This window comes from Macaca nemestrina, chromosome 18 (genome assembly GCF_043159975.1).
Source record: "Macaca nemestrina isolate mMacNem1 chromosome 18, mMacNem.hap1, whole genome shotgun sequence".
Lineage (NCBI taxonomy): Eukaryota > Metazoa > Chordata > Mammalia > Primates > Cercopithecidae > Macaca > Macaca nemestrina.
The window spans coordinates 1,923,945-1,942,874 of NC_092142.1; the positions used below are offsets into that span (position 1 = coordinate 1,923,945).

Sequence of the window (18,930 nt, forward strand, 5' to 3'; positions counted from 1 at the left end):
GGCAGGACGGGTGGCGTAGCTGGGTGAGGGGTGGTGGGGGGCAGGACGGGTGGCGTAGCTGGGTGAGGGGTGGTGGGGGGCAGGACAAGGGTGACAGGAGTGTTGCTGGTCTCCAGCGTCGAGTGTGTGCGGGCTATGCTCAGATGACGGCGGGAAAGCTGAGCGGACGTGGGAGCCGTGGCCGGGTGAGGTGGTGCATGTGGCCCCGGGCGGTGCTACAGCAGCCGTGAGGGAGCGTGTGCCTGGCCTTTCTCAGTTTAGCTGGCCTTCTTGGTTTCTTTTTTCTTTTGCATTTCGAGTTACTAAATCCCATAGGCTTCAAGCAACCATAGAGACGATAAAGAAGTTGGTGAAATATTTAAAATGTGGATTTTCTGTTAATTTTGAGGATATAGCAGTCTGGGCATCTCTATAGTCCAATTTTGCTTTTATATGTAAAACTATAGTTCTCCTAGAAATAGAAACCCTGCTGGAGCAGGGCGCGGTGGTGCACACCAGCCACTCAGGAGGATCCTTTGAACCTGGGAGGCTGAGGCTGCAGGGAGCCGTGACTGTGCCACTGCACTCCAGCCTGGGTGACACAGCAAGACCCCGTCTCAGAACCAAACCAAACAACAACAACAGAGAAACCTTGTTAGGATTAGACTGAGTTGTTTTTCCAGCAGCAAAAGGGGCCAGTGGATAGAAGTGGAAGGGCGCAGAGGGGCGTGAGCAGCCGGATCAGGGAGTCTGTGTTTCACGGGGCTGACCCTTCAGCCCTGAGGAAAAGCCACTGCTGGGGAGCTTTCCTGTGAATTCTGGAGACTGCAGTCCAGTGAGGCCCACACGGTCACCAGCACGTTTCTCAAGCTCGTTTCTCGATACTCAGTTTGTGAGCCCCAGGAACTATCTGCTAGGGCAACACAACTGGTGGGTGCGGAGGCCCTGCAGGCATTGGCAAAGCTGCAGGGTCTGACACATGCAGGAGTGTGGAATTCTGTATGTTGGCTACAATAGAATTATGGTTGAAAAAGAGGCCGGGCACAGTGGCTCACGCCTATAATCCCAACACTTTGGGAGGCCGAGGCGGATGGATCACAAGGTCAGGAGATCGAGACCATCTTGGCTAACACAGTGAAACACCGTCTCTACCAAAAAAAAAAAAAAAATACAAAAATTAGCTGGGTGTGGTGGCACTCACCTGTAGTCCCAGCTACTTGGGAGGCTGAGGCAGGAGAATTGCTTGAGCCCGGGAGGCAGAGCTTGCAGTGAGCTGAGATCGCACCACTATACTCCAGCCTGGGCAACAAAAACCAGACTCTGTCTCAAAAAAAAAGAAAAAGAATAAGAAGAGAGGCTTCTGACAACAGGAGCACGTCTCCTATGAGAGCAGCCCCCCCTCTAACAACGACAGACACGTGGAAAGGCACTGGGGGCAGCTGGGAGCAGGCTGATGCTGGGAGCGGGTGGCACTGGGCGGGCTTCCTGCTTCTCATAACTTTGTTTCGTTTTTTTTTTTTTTTTTGAGACAGAGTCTCACTGTCTCCCAGGCTGGAGTGCGGTGGCGTGATCACAGCTCACTGTAAGCTCCGCCTCCCGGGTTCCCGCCATTCTCCTGCCTCAGCCTCTCGAGTAGCTGGGACTACAAGTGCCTGCCACCACGCCCGGCTAATTTTTTGTATTTTTAGTAGAGACGGGGTTTCACCGTGTTAACCAGGATGGTTTCCATCTCCTGACCTCATGATCTGCCTGCCTCGGCCTCCCAAAGTGCTGGGATTACAGGCGTGAGCCACCGCACCCAGCCGCTTCTCACAACTTTCTGCCTCAGGGTAGAAGTCAGGGCCAGTGTGGGGATCAGAGAGCCACATAGAAGCCTACCCTTTTCCAGGCTTAAAGAACCAGAATCAAGATTTTTGTTGACCACAGCAGCTGGAATGTGAAGGTGGAAATGTGGGGATACAGCAGGTCATAGAGGGGAGCCCAAATCCTGGGCATACCCTGCCCTCATCACTAGTTGCTCCCACACTACATGTGAGGCAGGGGAGGTGCAGACTTTAAGATGGCCAACTCAAGCTACCAGCAAGGATTTCAGCTGCTATCCACCACAGGGGAAAGAGTTTCTACTCAGAGCTGAGCAAAGGTGATTGCCTAGTAAAACGAACCAGAAAAAGCAAAATTCTTTGGAGGAATGTAACAGAATCCAGAGTCTCTACAATGGATTATCCAAAATGTCCATGATACAAAAAAATGACTAGACATAAGAAACAGGAAAATTAGATGCATACTCAAAAGGCAAGTAATGGAGATCAATCCTACATGACCCAGATATTGGAACTGGTAGCTAAGATTTTAGAGCAGCAGTTACAACTCTGTTCAAGGATATAAAGGAAAATATATTTTAAACAAATTAACACATAGGCAATTTTAGCCAATAAATAAAAAAAAGAACTAAGTGTAAATTCTAGGGCTGAAAAATACAAGCACTAAAAAAATTGCTGGAGAGGTTAACAGCAGATTGAAGATAGCTAAAGAAAGTCTGTAAATACAAATTAGTTCAAAGGACAGAAAACAGAAAATAATGAGCAGTAATCGCAAATATGTGTCTACTAGACATGGAAGACCTAACATTTAACTGGAGTCCCAGAAGGAAAAAAGAGCAAATTTCCCAAATTTGGTGAAACACAAATATAAATCCAAAAAGCCCAGGATAAATAAAATGAAAACACCTAGCAACATCATTATCACACTGCTGAAATACAAATTCAAAAAGAAAATCATGACAGCAGCCAGTGTGGTGGGAGATGGAGAGAGATGTGACACGTAAGGGCCCCAGAGACAGCCCACAGCTGACTCTTCCAGAAACAATGGAGGCCCAGACATAGGGAAAACATTCAAGTGCTGAAAGGAAAAAAATCTGTCAAATCAGGATTTTTTTGAGTCAGGACCTTGCTCTGTTGCCCAGGCTGGAGTGCAGTGGTTCTTTCGCAGCTCACTGCAGACTCAACCTTCTGGGCTCAGCAATCCTCCCACCTCGGCCTCCCAAGCAGCTAAGACTGCAGGTGTGTGCCACTGTGCCTTGCTGTTTTTTTCAGAGATGGGGGTCTCACTTGTTGCCCAGGCTGGACTTGAACTCCTGGCCTCAAGAAATCATCCCACCTTGGCCTCCCAAAGTGCTGAGATTGCAGGCGTGAGCCACCGCGCCCGGCCTCAGAATTCTTTATCTGATGAGAACAACCTTAAAGAATACAGGCAAAATAAATACATTTCAGGTTGATGAAAAGTAAGACAACTCATCAGGAGACCTGAACTTGAAGAAATGCTAACGGGAGCTCAGGCTGAAGAGGAATGATACCGCAGGCAAAGCTGAATCACTGGGAAGAAGTAAGAACACCAGAAATGGTGCTTTGGGAGGCCGAGGCGGGCGGATCACCTGAGGTCTGGAGTTCGAGACCAGCCTGACCAACATGGAGAAACCCCGTCTCCCCTAAAAATACAAAATTAGCCAGGCATGGTGGTGCATGATTGTAATCCCAGCTACTCAGGAGCCTGAGGCAGGAGAATCATTTGAACCCAGGAGGTGGAGGTTGTGGTGAGTTGAGATTGTGCCACTGCACTGCAGCCTGGGCAACAAAGAGTGAAACCACCTCAAAAAAAAAAAAAAAAAAAAAGAAAATGAACACCAGAAATGGTAAATATGTAAGTAAATGTAAAAGACTGTTTCTTTCCTTTTAATTTCTTTTTTTTTTTCTTTGAGATGGAGTCTCGCTCTGTCACCCAGACTGGAGTGCAGTGGCGTGATCCCGGCTCACTGCAAGCTCTGCCTCCTGAGTTCATGCCATTCTCCTGCCTCAGCCTCCCCAGCAGCTGGGACTACAGGCGCCCACCACCATGCCCGGCTAATTTTTTTGTATTTTTTTGGCAGAGATGGGGTTTCACCGTGTTAGACAGGATGGTCTTGATCTCTTGACCTCGTGATCCACCCGCCTCGGCCTCCCAAAGTGCTGGGATTACAGGCGTGAGCCACTGCGCCCAGCCTCCTTTTAATTTCGTTAAAACATACGACTGTTGAAAGCAAAAATTGTAACACTATATTGTGTTTATAATACATTTCAATGTTATACATTTGACACATATAGGTAGGGACGTGGGTGGGTAAATGGACCTACCTGCTAACTCTAATGTGATAAGTATGTTTATGGTAATCCCTAGGGCAAATGCTAGAAATATAATGCAAAGAGAGGAGTAGAGATAAAAAGCTGATAGCTTTTTAATGAAATTGAAAAAAGTATTCAACTGACTTAAAAGAAGGCAGGAAAGAAGGTTCAAAGGAACAATAATAAAACTGGTAGGACAAACCAAACAAAAATGGTAGCCTAAAATCAAGCCATATTAATTATATTAACTGTAAATGGACAAAACATTCCAATTAAAAGGCAGAGATTATCAGAAATCTAGAAAAACTCAACTCTGTGCTGTCTATCAGCAAAATACTTTAAATACAATGATACAGATGGGCAGAAGGTGAAAAGGAAAAAAAAAACCTGCACAACACGGCGTAAGATGCAGGACTAGCTATACCAGTGTTAGATCTGCTATACCTCAAAACAGCATTACCCGAGATAAACGGGACATTTCACAAATATAAATTCAGTTTCCCGGCTTACTGCCTCAAGAGAGTTTTCAGGCCACAGTGCAGAAGAGGGTAACAGAGCCAGCAGTCTCCCTATGCTGAGGAGAAGAAAGTTCATAGTTTGAGGATGCCCAGATGGCCAGAACTGGTGGGATACAGTACTGGACAGGAGAGAGCAGAGAGAGAGAGCACTTCGGAGTCCTGCAGAGGGTTCTATCCGAGTCTTATCTGAGTGCTGAATAGTGCACACATGTGACGAAAGCAACTGAGGCCAGGCAAAGACTGTAGGAAATAATCAGGTGGAACAATCCCCAGAGAGCAGTCACACATGGCCGGGGAGTGAGTGATCACACATGGCTGGAGAGAGAGAGATCACACATGGCTGGAGAGAGAGATCACACATGGCCGGAGAGAGAGATCACACATGGCTGGAGAGATCACACCTGGCCGGGGAGAGAGAGATCACATATGGCCGGAGAGAGAGATCACACATGGCTGGGGAGAGAGTGATCACACATGACTGGAGAGAGAGATCACACATGGCCGGGGAGTGAGTGAGCACACATGGCCGGGGAGTAAGTGATCACACATGGCCGGAGAGAGAGAGATCACACATGGCCGGGGAGTGAGTGATCACACATGAGAGAGATCACACATGGCCGGAGAGAGAGAGATCACACATGACTGGAGAGTGAGTGGTCACATGTGGCCAGAAAGAGTGGTCACACATGGCTGGAGAGAGAGTGAACACACATGGCCAGAGAGAGAGTGATCACACATGGCCGGGGAGTAAGTGGTCACACGTGGCCGGAGAGAGAGATCACACATGGCCGGACAGTGAGTGGTCACACATGGCTGGAGAGAGAGTGAACACACATGGCCAGAGAGAGAGTGATCACACATGGCCGGAGAGAGAGTGATCACACATGGCCGGAGAGAGAGAGATCACACATGGCCGGAGAGAGAGAGGTCACACGTGGCCGGAGAGAGAGTGAACACACATGGCCAGAGAGAGAGTGATCACACATGGCCGGAGAGAGAGAGATCACACATGGCCGGGGAGAGAGAGATCACACATGGCCGGAGAGAGAGAGGTCACACGTGGCCAGAGAGAGAGTGGTCACACATGGCCGGAGAGAGAGTGATCACACATGGCTGGAGAGAGAGTGAACACACATGGCCAGAGAAAGAGAGAGTGATCACACATGGCCGGAGAGAGTGAACACACATGGCCGGAGAGAGAGAGATCACATGTGGCCGGAGAGAGAGTGATCACACATGGCCGGAGAGAGAGTGAACACACATGGCCAGAGAGAGAGAGAGTGATCACACATGGCCGGAGAGAGAGTGAACACACATGGCCAGAGAAAGAGAGAGTGATCACACATGGCCGGAGAGAGTGAACACACATGGCCGGAGAGAGAGAGATCACATGTGGCCGGAGAGAGAGTGATCACACATGGCCGGAGAGAGAGTGAACACACATGGCCAGAGAGAGAGAGAGTGATCACACATGGCCGGACAGTGAGTGGTCACACGTGGCTGGAGAGAAAGAGGTCACACATGGCCGGGGAGTGAGTGATCACACATGGCCGGACAGTGAGTGGTCACACGTGGCTGGAGAGAGAGAGGTCACACATGGCTGGAGAGAGAGTGAACACACATGGCCGGAGAGAGTGAACACACATGGCCGGAGAGAGAGAGATCACATGTGGCCGGAGAGAGAGTGATCACACATGGCCGGAGAGAGAGTGAACACATATGGCCAGAGAGAGAGAGAGTGATCACACATGGCCGGGGAGTGAGTGATCACACATGGCCGGACAGTGAGTGGTCACACGTGGCTGGAGAGAGAGTGGTCACACATGGCCGGGAATTGTTTGTACTCCCACCGGCCAGAGTGGAAAGACCTCCCAATACAGGAGTCAGTGAGAAGAGCAGAGCCCTCACAAGGGTACTGCCTGGATAGTGGAACAAAATTAGCACTAGACTCAAGGCTGTTCTAGACCCCACTAACAAAGCTAAAAAGCAAGCTGCAAAATGATCACATTATTCCCAAGTAACTTAACTTTGTCCCAGAACAAAACTCAAAAATATTTAAAAGAACACACACACTGAGAGAGAGACTCCATCACCCAACAACCTAAAACACTCACAGTGTCTGGAATCCAATAATAAACTATCAAACATCCAAAGAAGCAGAAAATAATGAACCATAATAATAAGAATCAATCAACAGAAACAGATCCAGAATTGACAGACTGAGTTAGGAGACAAGGACGTTAAAACCCCTATTATAAATATGCTTCATATGCTCAAGAAGGTAGAGCTAAGTGTAAGCATAATACAGACATGAAACATACGGGGAAAGAAGTGAAAAGTAGAGGTAAGAAGCTGATAGCTAAAATGAAATTGTAAAAAATATTCAACTAAAAAGAAGGCAGGAAAGAAGGTTCAAAGGAACAATAATAAAAACTGGTAGAAAAAGTTGACAGGTAGAAAACTGACATGAAAAAGATGGATGGGATTAGCATCAGAGGGAGACACTGCAGAAGGAAAGCTGGTAAACTTGAAGCAATAGGAATGGCAAATCCCTAAAATGAAAAACAGAAAAATTCCTGGGGGGAGAAAAGAAGAGCATCAATTGAGCGAGGGGATGAGGGGATGGTACTGTATTACAAGTTACTGGAATTTCAGAAGCAGAGGGAAAAAGGAACAGAAGGGAACTGCGGCCAGGCGCGGTGGCTCATGCCTGCAATCCCAGCACTTTGGGAGGTGAGGCGGGTGGATCACTTGAGGTCAGGAGGTCAAGACCAGCCTGGCCAACATGGTGAAACCCCATCTCTATAGGCATGCTGGCGCACACCTGTAGTCGCAGCTACTCGGGAGGCTGAGGCAGGAGAATTGCTTGAACCCAGGAGGTGGAGGTTGCAGTGAGCCAAGATCACACCACTGCACTCCAGCCTGGGCAACACAGCAAGACTCCGTTGCATAAATAAATAAATAAATAAATAAAAATAAGGAAACTTCCTCACAGACTGGGAGAAAATATTTGTAAATCATACCTGATCGAGGAAATGTATGTAGAATATATAAATAATAATAATAAGAAAACCGAGGAAATGTATGTAGAATATATAAAGAATAATAATAATAAGAAAACCCAGTAAAATGATGAGAAAAGACTTGAGTGCTTCACAGATGTGTAAATGGATAATGCGCACATGAGAAGGTGCTCCACATCACTATTCATCCAGAAAATGTAAATTTAAACCACAGCGAGGTACTACTCACGCTCTAGGAAGGCTAAAATTAGAAAGAATGATCAAATGCTGGTGGAGATGAGGAACAGCATCGAACACGGCAGCTAAATAAGTTATTAGCCTGCCACTTTAAAGTGACGATGTGTTGTCTCTAAAATTAAAAAATAATAAAGCGACTAAAAAATGGAACACCGTTTTCTTTTTTTGTAAAAATGCCTGAAAAAGAAACTGTGGTTATTCAGACTTGGGTACATGCAGACATTTCTTCACAAAGTAAGTCTGTAGCTTACACATGGCACCACTAGTAACAGCCAGCAACAGGTGAGACTATTACTTTTTGTTACTGACAATTTTGTTTCTCTGTTGAGACAGGGTCTTGCTCTGTCACCCAGGTTCCCCAGGCTGGAGTGCAGCAGCACCATCAGATCTCACTGCAGCCTCAACCTCCTGGGCTCAAGTGATCCTCCCACCTCAGCCTCCCAAGCAGCTGGGACCCCAGGTATGTGCCACCATGCCTGGCTAATTTTTTTTTTTTTTTTTTTGAGACGGAGTCTCGCTCTGTCGCCCAGGCTGGAGTGCAGTGGCCAGATCTCAGCTCACTGCAAGCTCCGCCTCCCGGTTTCACACCATTCTCCTGCCTCAGCCTCCCGAGTAGCTGGAACTACAGGCGCCTGTCACCTCGCCCGGCTAGTTTTTTGTATTTTTTAGTAGAGACGGGGTTTCACCGTGTTAGCCAGGATGGTCTCGCTCTCCTGACCTCATGATCCGCCCGTCTCGGCCTCCCAAAGTGCCGGGATTATAGGCTTGAGCCACCGCGCCCGGTCAATTTGAGCTCTTAAGCCTTCGTTTCAGGAGCCTTGCGTAGCGGGATGCCGCTAGTGAGCAGCGCCCAGGCCTCACCGTCTGGTACTCCTCCATCCGCACGTAGTGCTCCACCAGGAAGCCGTAGACGTCCCCGATGCGGATGGTGCTGTCCAGGTCTGGTTCCTCTAGGAGCAGCTCACACTGCTTGATGGACTCCTTGGGGTCCTCCGTGTATGTCCTGCCAAGAGCAGAGATGAGGCCTGGACCCTGAAGCCCTGAACACCTACTGCTATCTGTCGGGGGAGACTCTTGGCCTGGAAGAGGAGCTCTCCGGAATGGCAGGAGGAAACTTTCTATGAAGTTAATTCATTAATTCCTTAATTTGTTCATTCATAAATGAACTCACCCATTTAACACTCTCACAGGTCACTTGAATGCTGGGTCCTAGGCTTAGACATGAAGACCAAAGACTTGCGACCCTATTCCTGCTCCATGGAATAGTCCAGAGGGGGCTAGAAACCTCCGGACAAAGTGTGACCCAGAGGGGACGTGGTGCGTGTGGACAGGATGCGTGGAGAGGCGCACAGCAGCCCTTGCTCGAGGCCGCTGGGAAGAACCCTCCAAGCAGAGAGGCTGGCCCGCACACAGGTTGCACATGTGGCCTGGCGTGAGGGTCTGTGGCAGGGCAGGGTGTGTGGCCTGGGAGCTGGGGCGACACCAGGGAGGTGAGCCTGCTGGAACACAGTGTGGTCCAGAGCAGGTGACTGGAGCCGTGCGGAGCTCAGGCTCTAATGTCAGGAGGGTCCAGGGCCCATCTGGCCACCCACTGACTCGGCCATTCCAGACAGGTGCCTGGCCTGCCCTCTGACCCCTGGCACGTAGAAGGCTGCCCGCCCCGGCCCTCACACGTCATCTCCCCTCCACCCACGTCCTGTGCTATCCCTGACGACCAGCTGCTACCGATTCTCCTCCTCTCCTGCCTCCTGTGGCCTCAGCTCAGCAGACACCTGTGAGACGCTGACACCCCAGAATCAATGTGCATAAGCGGACCGTGCCCTTCCAAGGGTCCAGCATTGTTCAAAGTACTTCTGGAACTCTCGTTTTGGAAAAGCTTCTCAGATAAGGAAGCGCCCTTGCCAGCTGAGACGGAGGTTGGGCCCTGCCCACCGTGCTGTCCACACACCAGCTGTCTGAAAAGCCGAGTTACTGCCCATACATAAAGACGGGGAGGTATTCAGATAAACTTAGAATCTCGGCCTCTCCTGAAAACCGAGACGATTTGCTGCCTGGGTCTCCTCTCCACAAGCTTGGAGCTGGTGGCAGTTGACCTGTGGAGCGGCACGAGCCCGCTGGCCACCCTGGTCCCCACCACCCCAGGTCACACAGCGGCCCTCACTCAGGACTCCCCTGCCCGGCCCCTGCACACCCTAAGCAGGTCCATGGCTCCCCAGACACACCTCTCCTGTACCAGATCCGCCGCCTCCTCCCGCTCCCCCACCAGGCTTCTCTCTCAGCATCTCTGGGGTTTCCAGAATGCCTTCCCAAGGCTGTGCCCGGCCCTGAGGGCCCCAGGAGGAGGTGGGGTGCATCTTCAGCAGCAGCGCTGTCCCGAGCGAGCTCCCATCTGCTGTCCCGCCCCTCTGCTGGCTGCGGTTTCCTGTGGTCAGCCCTGACCCTGTAGTCACATCTGCCCCGGCCTGGCCCTGCTGGCCCCGGGGCGCACCTGCGGGCCTGGATGAACCTCTTCACCAGTGCCATCCTGCTCTGTAGCTGTGCCAGCCTGGTTTCCTGGTCCAGGGGGCTCTTGGCCTTGGCCTTGGCCAGGCACTTGTAGGCCTCGGTCAGTGCCCCGTGGGCTTTGTCATAGTTCTGGTATTCATCGATCTCCACCTGTACGGATGAGACCCGTCAAAACCTGCTGGGCTCCGCAGCCCTCCCTGGGGCCCCGCTGGCATCCGAGGGAGGGCCTGCACCTGGGCACAAGCGTCGTAAAAGCCGGCCAGGAGGTCCAGGGCCCGCCCCTTGGTGTAGAAGCTGATGATGTTCCTCATGATCTCCGGCTCCTTCCGCCAGTCGAGGGACTGCAGGTAGTTGGCAGCCATGATGTAGATTTCCTTCTGCCTGGACACGCTCGCGAAGAACGTGATTTTCTCTGTGTCTCCGGATTTGAGCAGCGCCCTCATGGCCTAGAGAGACGGCCAGGCTCAGGCGAGCAGGGGCTGGGCCAGGACAAGCACAAGGGACCCTGAGCAGGGGCTCTCACAAGAAGAGGGGCTCAGGGCTTCCCGGTAGAGATCCAGTGGTCATGCTCCTCCCGGCCAGAAAGGCTCAGCCCTGGCTCGGGGGAGTCACAAAGGCAAATGGAGATGCACGCAGGGGGCCCCAGCCTAACTGCCTGGGAAGCAGCCGCGGGCTGGGGCCAGGAGAGGGGCCGGCGCTCACCTTCAGCTTGTTGCCGGCCTGCGTGTACTTCTTGGTGGCCAGGTGGTAGCTGCCTTGGCGCATGCAGCAGTTTGCTATCTGCTCCAGCAGCTCCCGCCGAGACTCCTCAGGCAGGTCCGAGGAGTCCTTGGCCACGGTCATCTTTTCCGCCATCTCCTCGGTGATGCTCATGTTTTGCTCCAGGCATAGCTGCAGGGCTTCTCGATACTGCAGAGGTGCAGAGACGCCACGGGGCTGCCGAGGGGGCCACGACCCGAAGCGCGCCCCTCATCTGCCACCGCTTCAGAGGAAGCCAGGCCCCTCGGCTCAGTGGCGGCCTCTGTCTAGCTGGGGTGGGTATGGAGGGGACAAGGATGTCCCCCCCCGCGCCTCACCAACCTAGTCATTGGCGCGACTTTCTCACGCTGTTAACATTCCAGAGTGGAACGAAGGAAACAACAGTCTCAAGTGATATATGCTCAAAAGAATATTATGTTTGGGAGAAAAGAAAACTGGTAATTTTCTTCTATAAGTCTAAATTTTTTAAATTAAATTTTAAAATTAAAATTTTGAGACAGGGTCTCACTCTGTCACCCAGGTTGGAGTGCGGTGGTGCAATCACAGCTCACTACAGCCTCCACCTCCCAGGGTGAGGTGATCTTCCCGCCTCAGGTTTTGTATTTTCAGTAGAGACCGGGTTTTGCCGTGTTGCCCAAGCTGGTCTTGAACTCCTGGACTCAAGCAATCTGCCTGCCTTAGCCTCCCAAAGTGCTGGAATTGCAGGCACGAGCCACTACACCAGCCTGATTTTCTCAACATTTTAAGAATTTTTTTGTTTGTTTTGAGACAGGGTTTTGCTCTTGTTGCCCAGGCTGGAGTGCAATGGCACAATCTCGGCTCACAACCTCCACCTCCTGGGTTCAAGCCATTCTCCTGCCTCAGCCTCCTGAGTAGCTGGGATTACAGGCATGTGCCACCACGCCCAGCTAATTTTGTAATTTTTTTTACTAGAGATGGGGTTTCTCCATGTTGGTCAGGCTGGTCTCGAACTGCTGATCTCAGGTGATCTGCCCGCCTCGGCCTCCCAAAATGCTGGGATTACAGGAGTGAGCCGCCACGCCCAGCTCTCATTTTAAGAAAAATTTTGGCCAGGCACAGTGGCTCACGCCTGTAATCCCAGCACTTTGGGAGGCCTAAGCGGGCGGATCACAAGGTCAGGAGATCGAGACCATCCTGGCTAACACGGTGAAACCCCGTCTCTACTAAAAATACAAAACATTAGCCTAGGCGTGGTGGCGGGCGCCTGTAGTCCCAGCTACTCGGGAGGCTGAGGCAGGAGAATGGTGTGAACCCGGGAGGTGGAACTTGCAGTGAGCCGAGATGGTACCACTGCACTCCAGCCTGGGTGACAGAGCGAGACGCCGTCTCCAAGAAAAAAAAAAATTTTTTATATTCTTGAGAATATGTCTTAGGCCAGGCATGTTGGCTCACGCCCGTAATTCCAGCACTTTAGGAGGCCAAGGTGAGAGAGGATCACTTGGGCCCAAGAGTTTGAGGCCAGCCTGGGCAACATAGTGAGACTCCCATTTCCACAAGAAAAAAAACAGTAATAACCCACAAATATATATGAAGTAATAACACATTTATATTAAGAAAAACAATATGGCCGGGTGGGGTGGCTCACGCCTGTAATCCCAGCACTTCAGGAGGCCGAGACAGGCAGATCACGAGGTCAGGGGATTGAGACTATCCTGGCCAACATAGTGGAACCTCATCTTTACTAAAATACAAAAATTAGCTGGGCATGGTGGCACGTACCTGTAGTCCCTGCTACTTGGGAAGCTGAGGCAGGAGAATCACTTGAACCCAGGAAGCGGAGCTTGCAGTGAGCTGAGATTGCGCCACTGCACTCCAGCCTGGTGACAGAGTGAGACTCCGTCTCAGAAAAAAGATAAAGAATTCTGTCTTGGAGGCGTTTCCATCTCAGTACGCTGGGGGCTGCCACATGCTCTCTGCTGCGTAGACGTCCACAATGCTGAGGAAGCCCTGGGGACTCAACCGGCCTGGTGACAGACACGAGGGCCAGTGTCCCTGCTGCGTAAACCCTCTGCTGAGCACGCCCTGTGCACACGCCACTCACACGTGCATCAACGTGTCTGTCAGGATGAACTCTCAAGGGAAGGGGAGGCTGGGACAGGGAGACCTTGTCTTGTGACAGGTTCTGCCTGCCGTGCTCCACAGGGCCTGGGTATATCTGCTTCCCATGATAATCCAGTCGGTTTTCTCACCTTTTCACCCTTCATAGCCCAGTAAAAAATGGCATCTCTGTGAATTTTGATCTGTATTCCTATCATGAATAAAGCGAAGCATTTTATATTTCGGAACCACCCATATTTCCATTTGAATAAACTGTTCCTGGCCAGTCACAGGGCTCACGTCTACAGTCCCAGTGCTTTGGGAGGCTGAGGCAGGAGGATTGCTTGAGCCTAGGAGTTCAAGACCAGTCTGGGCAACATAGCAAGACCCTGACTCTCTGCGAAAACTGTTAAAAACTTAGCTGGGGATGGTGGCCCACGCCTGTGTCCCAGCTACGCAGGAGGAGCGAAGGTTGCTTGAGCCCGGGAGGTTGAGGCCGCAGTGAGCCAAGATGGCACCACCACAATCCAGCCTGGGCAAGAGTGAGACACTGTTTCAAAAAAAAAAAAAAAAAAAAGGCTAAGATGGTAAATTTTGTGTTATGTGTATTTTTACCACCCCCTCCCACCATAGGTGAGTGCAATTCCCTGTGTATGATCTGATGCCAGCATGAAGGATGGCAAGTCTACACTCATGGACCTACTGGGTGTGCTGTACGTGAAATCCAGGGCACCATAGCCTTCCTCGAGAACTCATAACCGAGCAAGCAGCCATTCCCACAGCCCCTGGGGACAGGGGACCTGAGCTACGGAGCCTGCGTGGAGCCGAGCCCAGGCCCCGCTGGCCCCTTACCTTCCTGGCGGCCAGCAGCAGCTCCACTGCCCTCTCATACTGACGGTGCTCGATGAAGAAGTCGGAGCAGCGGGCCAGGAGCGCAGGGTCTGATGTCTCATCCAGGTCCTCTGCTATGAGCTGCAGGGCCGCAAACTGCTGGGTGGTAAAGGCCAGCTCCAGGGCCTTGGAGAAGTGGCCAGCCTGCGGATGTGGGGGCTCTGAGCAGCTGCCCAAGGCCTGGGGGACCGACACCTCGGAGGCCTCGCACAAGCAAAGGCCCCCTGGCCTGCTGCCCTCCCCAAGCCCCCACCAGTGGCCGGCCCTCACCTTGTGGTACAGCATGACCGCCCTGTCCATTTGCATGCCCTTCTCCTCATAGTATCGGGCCGCCTCGATCATGTCCTCGGGGGAGCTCAGCAGGGCCAAGTTCATGAGCTGGTCGTCCAGGCTGTTCTCCTGCAGGGAGGGAGGCAGGGCCCTGAAGCGGCTCCCACTGGCTTCCCCAGGCCCACTGAGATTCTGGAATGTGGCCGGGTGTGAACCCACCCCTTTACTTTGATATACTGCTCAGCGATCTCTGCGGTTGTGGGTTTTAAGGAGTTAATGACTTACTAGGTTTGTCTATAAGGATTTTCTGATGCTCTGGGTTCTATTTCACAGAGCACTGCAAGAAATACCTGACAGGAGAGATGCTTCTGGAAGCGAGAGCCCGGGCTGGGACATTTGTGTGGGTGCAGAATGCCCAACAGCTTTCTAGGAAGGGTCTGCTGTCTGCAAGTCCACAGGCCGTGAGCCAGCCTCACAACCGGCTCAGGAGCCCTGGAGCCTGGGAAGCATCTGGGGACAATGCTTTGCAACCAATGTCAGATGGGAGCGGCCAGGGGTAGGCGGGTGGGGTGGCAGGGTGAGGAGTGAGTGGCAGACACCGGCCGGACCACGTGTTGCTGACATGATTCTCTCAGTCCACTTTTCCACTTGAAGCTGTCTTCAGAGGACCTCGAGAGGCGCTGGCTGCCCACTCCAGCCCCGTGGTACCTTGCACAGGCGGATGGCATTCTTGAAGGCCTGCGCCCGGGTGTAGAAGTGCACCGCCTGCCCCACCTCCTCCTGGCTCTCGTACTGGCGTGCGAGGTGGTAGGAGGCCGCCAGGTTTCCTGTCTCGTTGGCGATTTGCGCAGCCTAGAAACACAAAGAACACAAAGATGAGACTCGGTGGCCTTGTGTCTGCCTCACGTCCGCCTGGCTGGCTCCCCGGCAGGGCCCTCACCTTCTGGACATTGCCCTGGAAGCAGTGGATGCGGACCAGGGAGAAGTGGTCCTGGGCCAGCTCGTAGTAGTGCAGCGCGGCGTCCATCTCGCCCTGGCTCTCCAGGTACTGCGCCCACCACCGCCACAGGGTCCTGTGGGCAGCCCCAAGGCTGTGGGTTCTCCATCCGAGTCCCACTCCAACCCGGAACGGCCCCCACCCTGCCCCTGTGCCACTCTTAGAGTGCATGTCACCGGACCTGCAAACAGGCTGGGCCAAGAGTGAGGAGCCTGGGCTCTGTCCAAAGGGAGGGCCCGGCTCAGGGCCCTGGCATACCTCTGAGGAGCCGGGGGATGCTGCCCACTCATGCAGGAAGCACGGGAAGGGGGGCTGCCTGAGCAAGCCCTGGGATCCCCGCAGACTTCCAGGATGGAGTGCAGTCCCGCCAGCCCTGGTAGGAACACTCACTTATCCTTCATCTTATTCACATAGAGCTCCAGGGATGGCAGGTCCTCCGACAGCATCCTGGGCACCTCGAAGCGATGAGTGTCTGACTTCTCGTAGCTGTGAGAGGAGACAGAGGTCCTGGTTCCCTCCCATCCCAGCCCCACGGGAACCAGATGGGCTGAGAGGCAGCGTCGGTGAAATGCATCAGAGCGGCGGCCCTTGAGGTGTGGGCTCCCAGCCTGCAGCTCCGAGGAGCCTGAGCACACATGGCCAGGGGCAGTGGGGGCTTCCTGCGCTGTGGGGGCCTGGGGGGCGGGTCGCCCATCCGCATCCCAGGAACAGGTGTAAGAGCAGCTCCTCCTCTGGGGAGGGTGACGTGGGTTTGTCTGTCCTCAGGAGATACCAAGCCCATCTGTGCTCGGCAACCGAAGGACACACGTCCTTCTCCTGCCTTGAAACCCGGGTGGCCCAAAACAGAGGGGGCAACCCCACATCCAGAAGCTTCCTGCTGAGAAGGCGCCACCTCCCTGAGACAGATGCCTCCTCTGAGAGCCTCCCTGGCCACCTCACCATAGCACACACAGAGGCCTCAGGAGCCAGGACCATCCAGAGAGACTGGGAAGAGGCCGCGAGGGCTGCACTCACTAACTGAGGGCCCGGCTGCAGTCGGCACTGGCCTCCAGGTGCCCGGCATAGTGGTGGTAGGTGCTGCGCAGGTGCACGCGGTCGTGGCGCTCGGCTACCTTGAGGGCCTTCTGCCACTGCCCTGCAGCCTGGTAGAACCTGTTCAGGAGGTCGTAGCGCTTGCACTTCCTATACAGCTGTTCGGCGTCCTCCTGAGGAATGAGGATGGGCAGGTGTCGTGCAGCCTCCGCAAACCCATGCTTCAAACACACTGTTTCACGCCAGGCCACCGGTCACCGCGCCTTCCCACATTGCCAAACACACTGACACGGGGCTGACACGGGCAGAGCAAATGCCACACCCCCACAGGGCATCCCTGTCCCACGGCTGGAGAGTGAGATGCACCACCAAGGGGTGGCCCCACCTCCCAGAGCCCCCCACAGAAGTCCCGTGCTCAGCCCTGCTGACCTGGGGGTCTCTTGGGTGCTCTGTTCCAGACCCGCACGCCTGACAGGCACACACCCTGGAGAGCCGGCACCCGCCTCCCCTCCACCGCCTCACCTCCACCCGCCTCACCTCCACCCGCCTCACCTCCACCCGCCTCACCTCCACCCGCCTCACCTCCACCGCCTCACCTCCACCCGCCTCACCTCCACCCGCCTCACCTCCACCCGCCTCACCTCCACCCGCCTCACCTCCACCGCCGCCGTCTGCCCAGCTCTCCTGGGCCATGCCTCTTGGCTCTGCCCTCAACATGGCAGGCTCAGGCCGGTGGGCGTGCCTCCTCCTTCCCCAGGGGGCTGTGGCTGTGGTAGGCGTGGTGCCTTCCCACCCACCCCATGGGGCGCCCCTCACCAGCATGCCCAGCTGTGTGGCCAGCACGGCCACACGGGCCTCCAGCTCTGGCTCCCGCTCTGCCTCGCGTAGCGCTCGGGCCCCGCGGGCGTGGCCCATGTTCCCCAGGCACACCTTGGCCACATCCAGTCGCTGGGTCTTCACGCACATGCGCGCCATGTTCTCCCAGACGGCCTCACTGCGGGCAGATGGCGGTCTGTGAGGCTCCTGCCCAGCACCTCAGGGCCCCCTGGCCCTACGGCCCCTTCTCTTGGGGCAAGCAGTCATCAGGCACAGCCACCAAAGGGGCATGAGGAGGGGCCTTACCCATCAGCTCCATCCCTGGGCAAGACTGCAGGCCATGCAGAAAGGTGCCTGTCACGAGTCCCACGGCCTCTCCAACCCCAAGAGGCAGGGACCGGGTCCCACTAAGAGACAGAAGGACCCCTTATGCAGGTCACCAAGCTCCTCCTCCTTTTCCTCTGCTCTAAGCGGCTGTCTGATCAGGAAATGTGGCCTTCCTGTGTTGCTTGCACACACAGGACCTGTTCTGAGACAGCCTCCCGCTCTCACCTGGGCCCGGGACTGCAGGACTCCTGGTAAACCAGCCTTGCACAGCAGGGGCCCTCACCTGACAGTCTGGCAGCCACAGGGTGGAGCCTGAGGGATGGGGTGCTGGGCCCAGACCCTGACTCAGCCCTGGAACCTGGAGCCAGGCCTGTCTCCCCAGGAGAGGTGACCCAGCCCATGCAGGGTTCTGCAGAGCCCTGGAGGTCTGCCGAGCAGAGGGCCCCGGGGGCAGGCCTGCAGACGCGCTGATCAGTGGGACACAGGGGACAGCACCTTCCACCCCAGCCCTGTGCCCCACTCTCGGGCAGTGAGTTTTGTGTGTGTGAAGGACCAGGGTGCCGAGCAGGCAGCTGTGTCAGGGCACAGGTGCAGGGATGGTGGAAGTCACCCTGCCTCTTTGGGTTTTTTTGTTGTTTAAGACAGGGTCTCCCTCTGTTGCCCAGGCTGCAGTGCAGTGGTACAATCACAGCTCACTCCAGCCTCGACCTCCTGGGTTCAAGCAATCCTCCCACCTCAGGCTCCCAAATAGCTGGGACCACAGGTGTGGGCTACCACGCCCGGCTAATTTTTCGTATTTTTTGTAGAGACGGGGTTTCGCCATGTTGCCCAGGCTGGTCTTGAACTTCTGAGCTCAAGTGATCCACCTGCCTTGGCCTCCCACAGTGCTGGGATGACAGGCATGAGCCACCGCGCCCGGCCCCCCGCCTCTTCGTGAGGCTTCCTGCATTCTTCCCCTGCTGGCACTGATCCAGGCAGGACCAGAAATGACTGAGGCCTTGGTTTGTGTCGGCTCCGGGGAAGGCAAAGGCTGATGATGGCCACCCTGGGGGGATACGACGCTGCATGACAACTGTGTGTCCACATGTGAGGGGGGCACTCAGCCAGGCCACCTGGTGGGGCTGGGTGGGAGGTGGGTCCAAGGCCATTCAGGGAGACCCCTCCGCAAGGGCCCTTGGGGCCGGGCTGGCCTGCGGCCTCAGCCCCGACGTGGGCTCAGGGCCTCGGACAAAGGTCCTGTTCCAAGCCACAGCTCAGTGTGGTCACCGAGCAGGGACAGGCAGAGGACGCACTGGTCACTTCCTGAATCTCTCTCCTCTCCCACATGCACCTCCCCTGCAAGCCCCCCAAAGCCATGTACACAC

At 54.2% G+C, this 18,930-nt stretch overlaps 1 protein-coding gene across 3 annotated transcripts in view; it reads right to left on the minus strand.

Moving 5' to 3' along the window:
- Positions 1-18,930, minus strand: part of LOC105485847 (intraflagellar transport 140) — a 104,126-nt gene that overhangs the window by 1,782 nt on the left and 83,414 nt on the right. For 2 of the 3 annotated variants that reach the window (XM_071083859.1, XM_011748408.3), the window contains 11 exons: positions 17,240-17,417; positions 16,406-16,596; positions 15,782-15,877; positions 15,335-15,467; positions 15,103-15,246; positions 14,395-14,523; positions 14,086-14,268; positions 11,119-11,325; positions 10,650-10,862; positions 10,400-10,566; positions 8,773-8,914 (listed from right to left, as the gene is read on the minus strand). In XM_071083859.1, coding sequence (XP_070939960.1) covers positions 8,773-8,914; positions 10,400-10,566; positions 10,650-10,862; positions 11,119-11,325; positions 14,086-14,268; positions 14,395-14,523; positions 15,103-15,246; positions 15,335-15,467; positions 15,782-15,877; positions 16,406-16,596; positions 17,240-17,417 — 1,783 coding nt within the window. Of the gene's footprint in view, positions 1-8,772; positions 8,915-10,399; positions 10,567-10,649; positions 10,896-11,118; positions 11,326-14,085; positions 14,269-14,394; positions 14,524-15,102; positions 15,247-15,334; positions 15,468-15,781; positions 15,878-16,405; positions 16,597-17,239; positions 17,418-18,930 lie in introns of those variants that run through there. The other variant, XM_011748407.3, reaches the window with a different exon arrangement.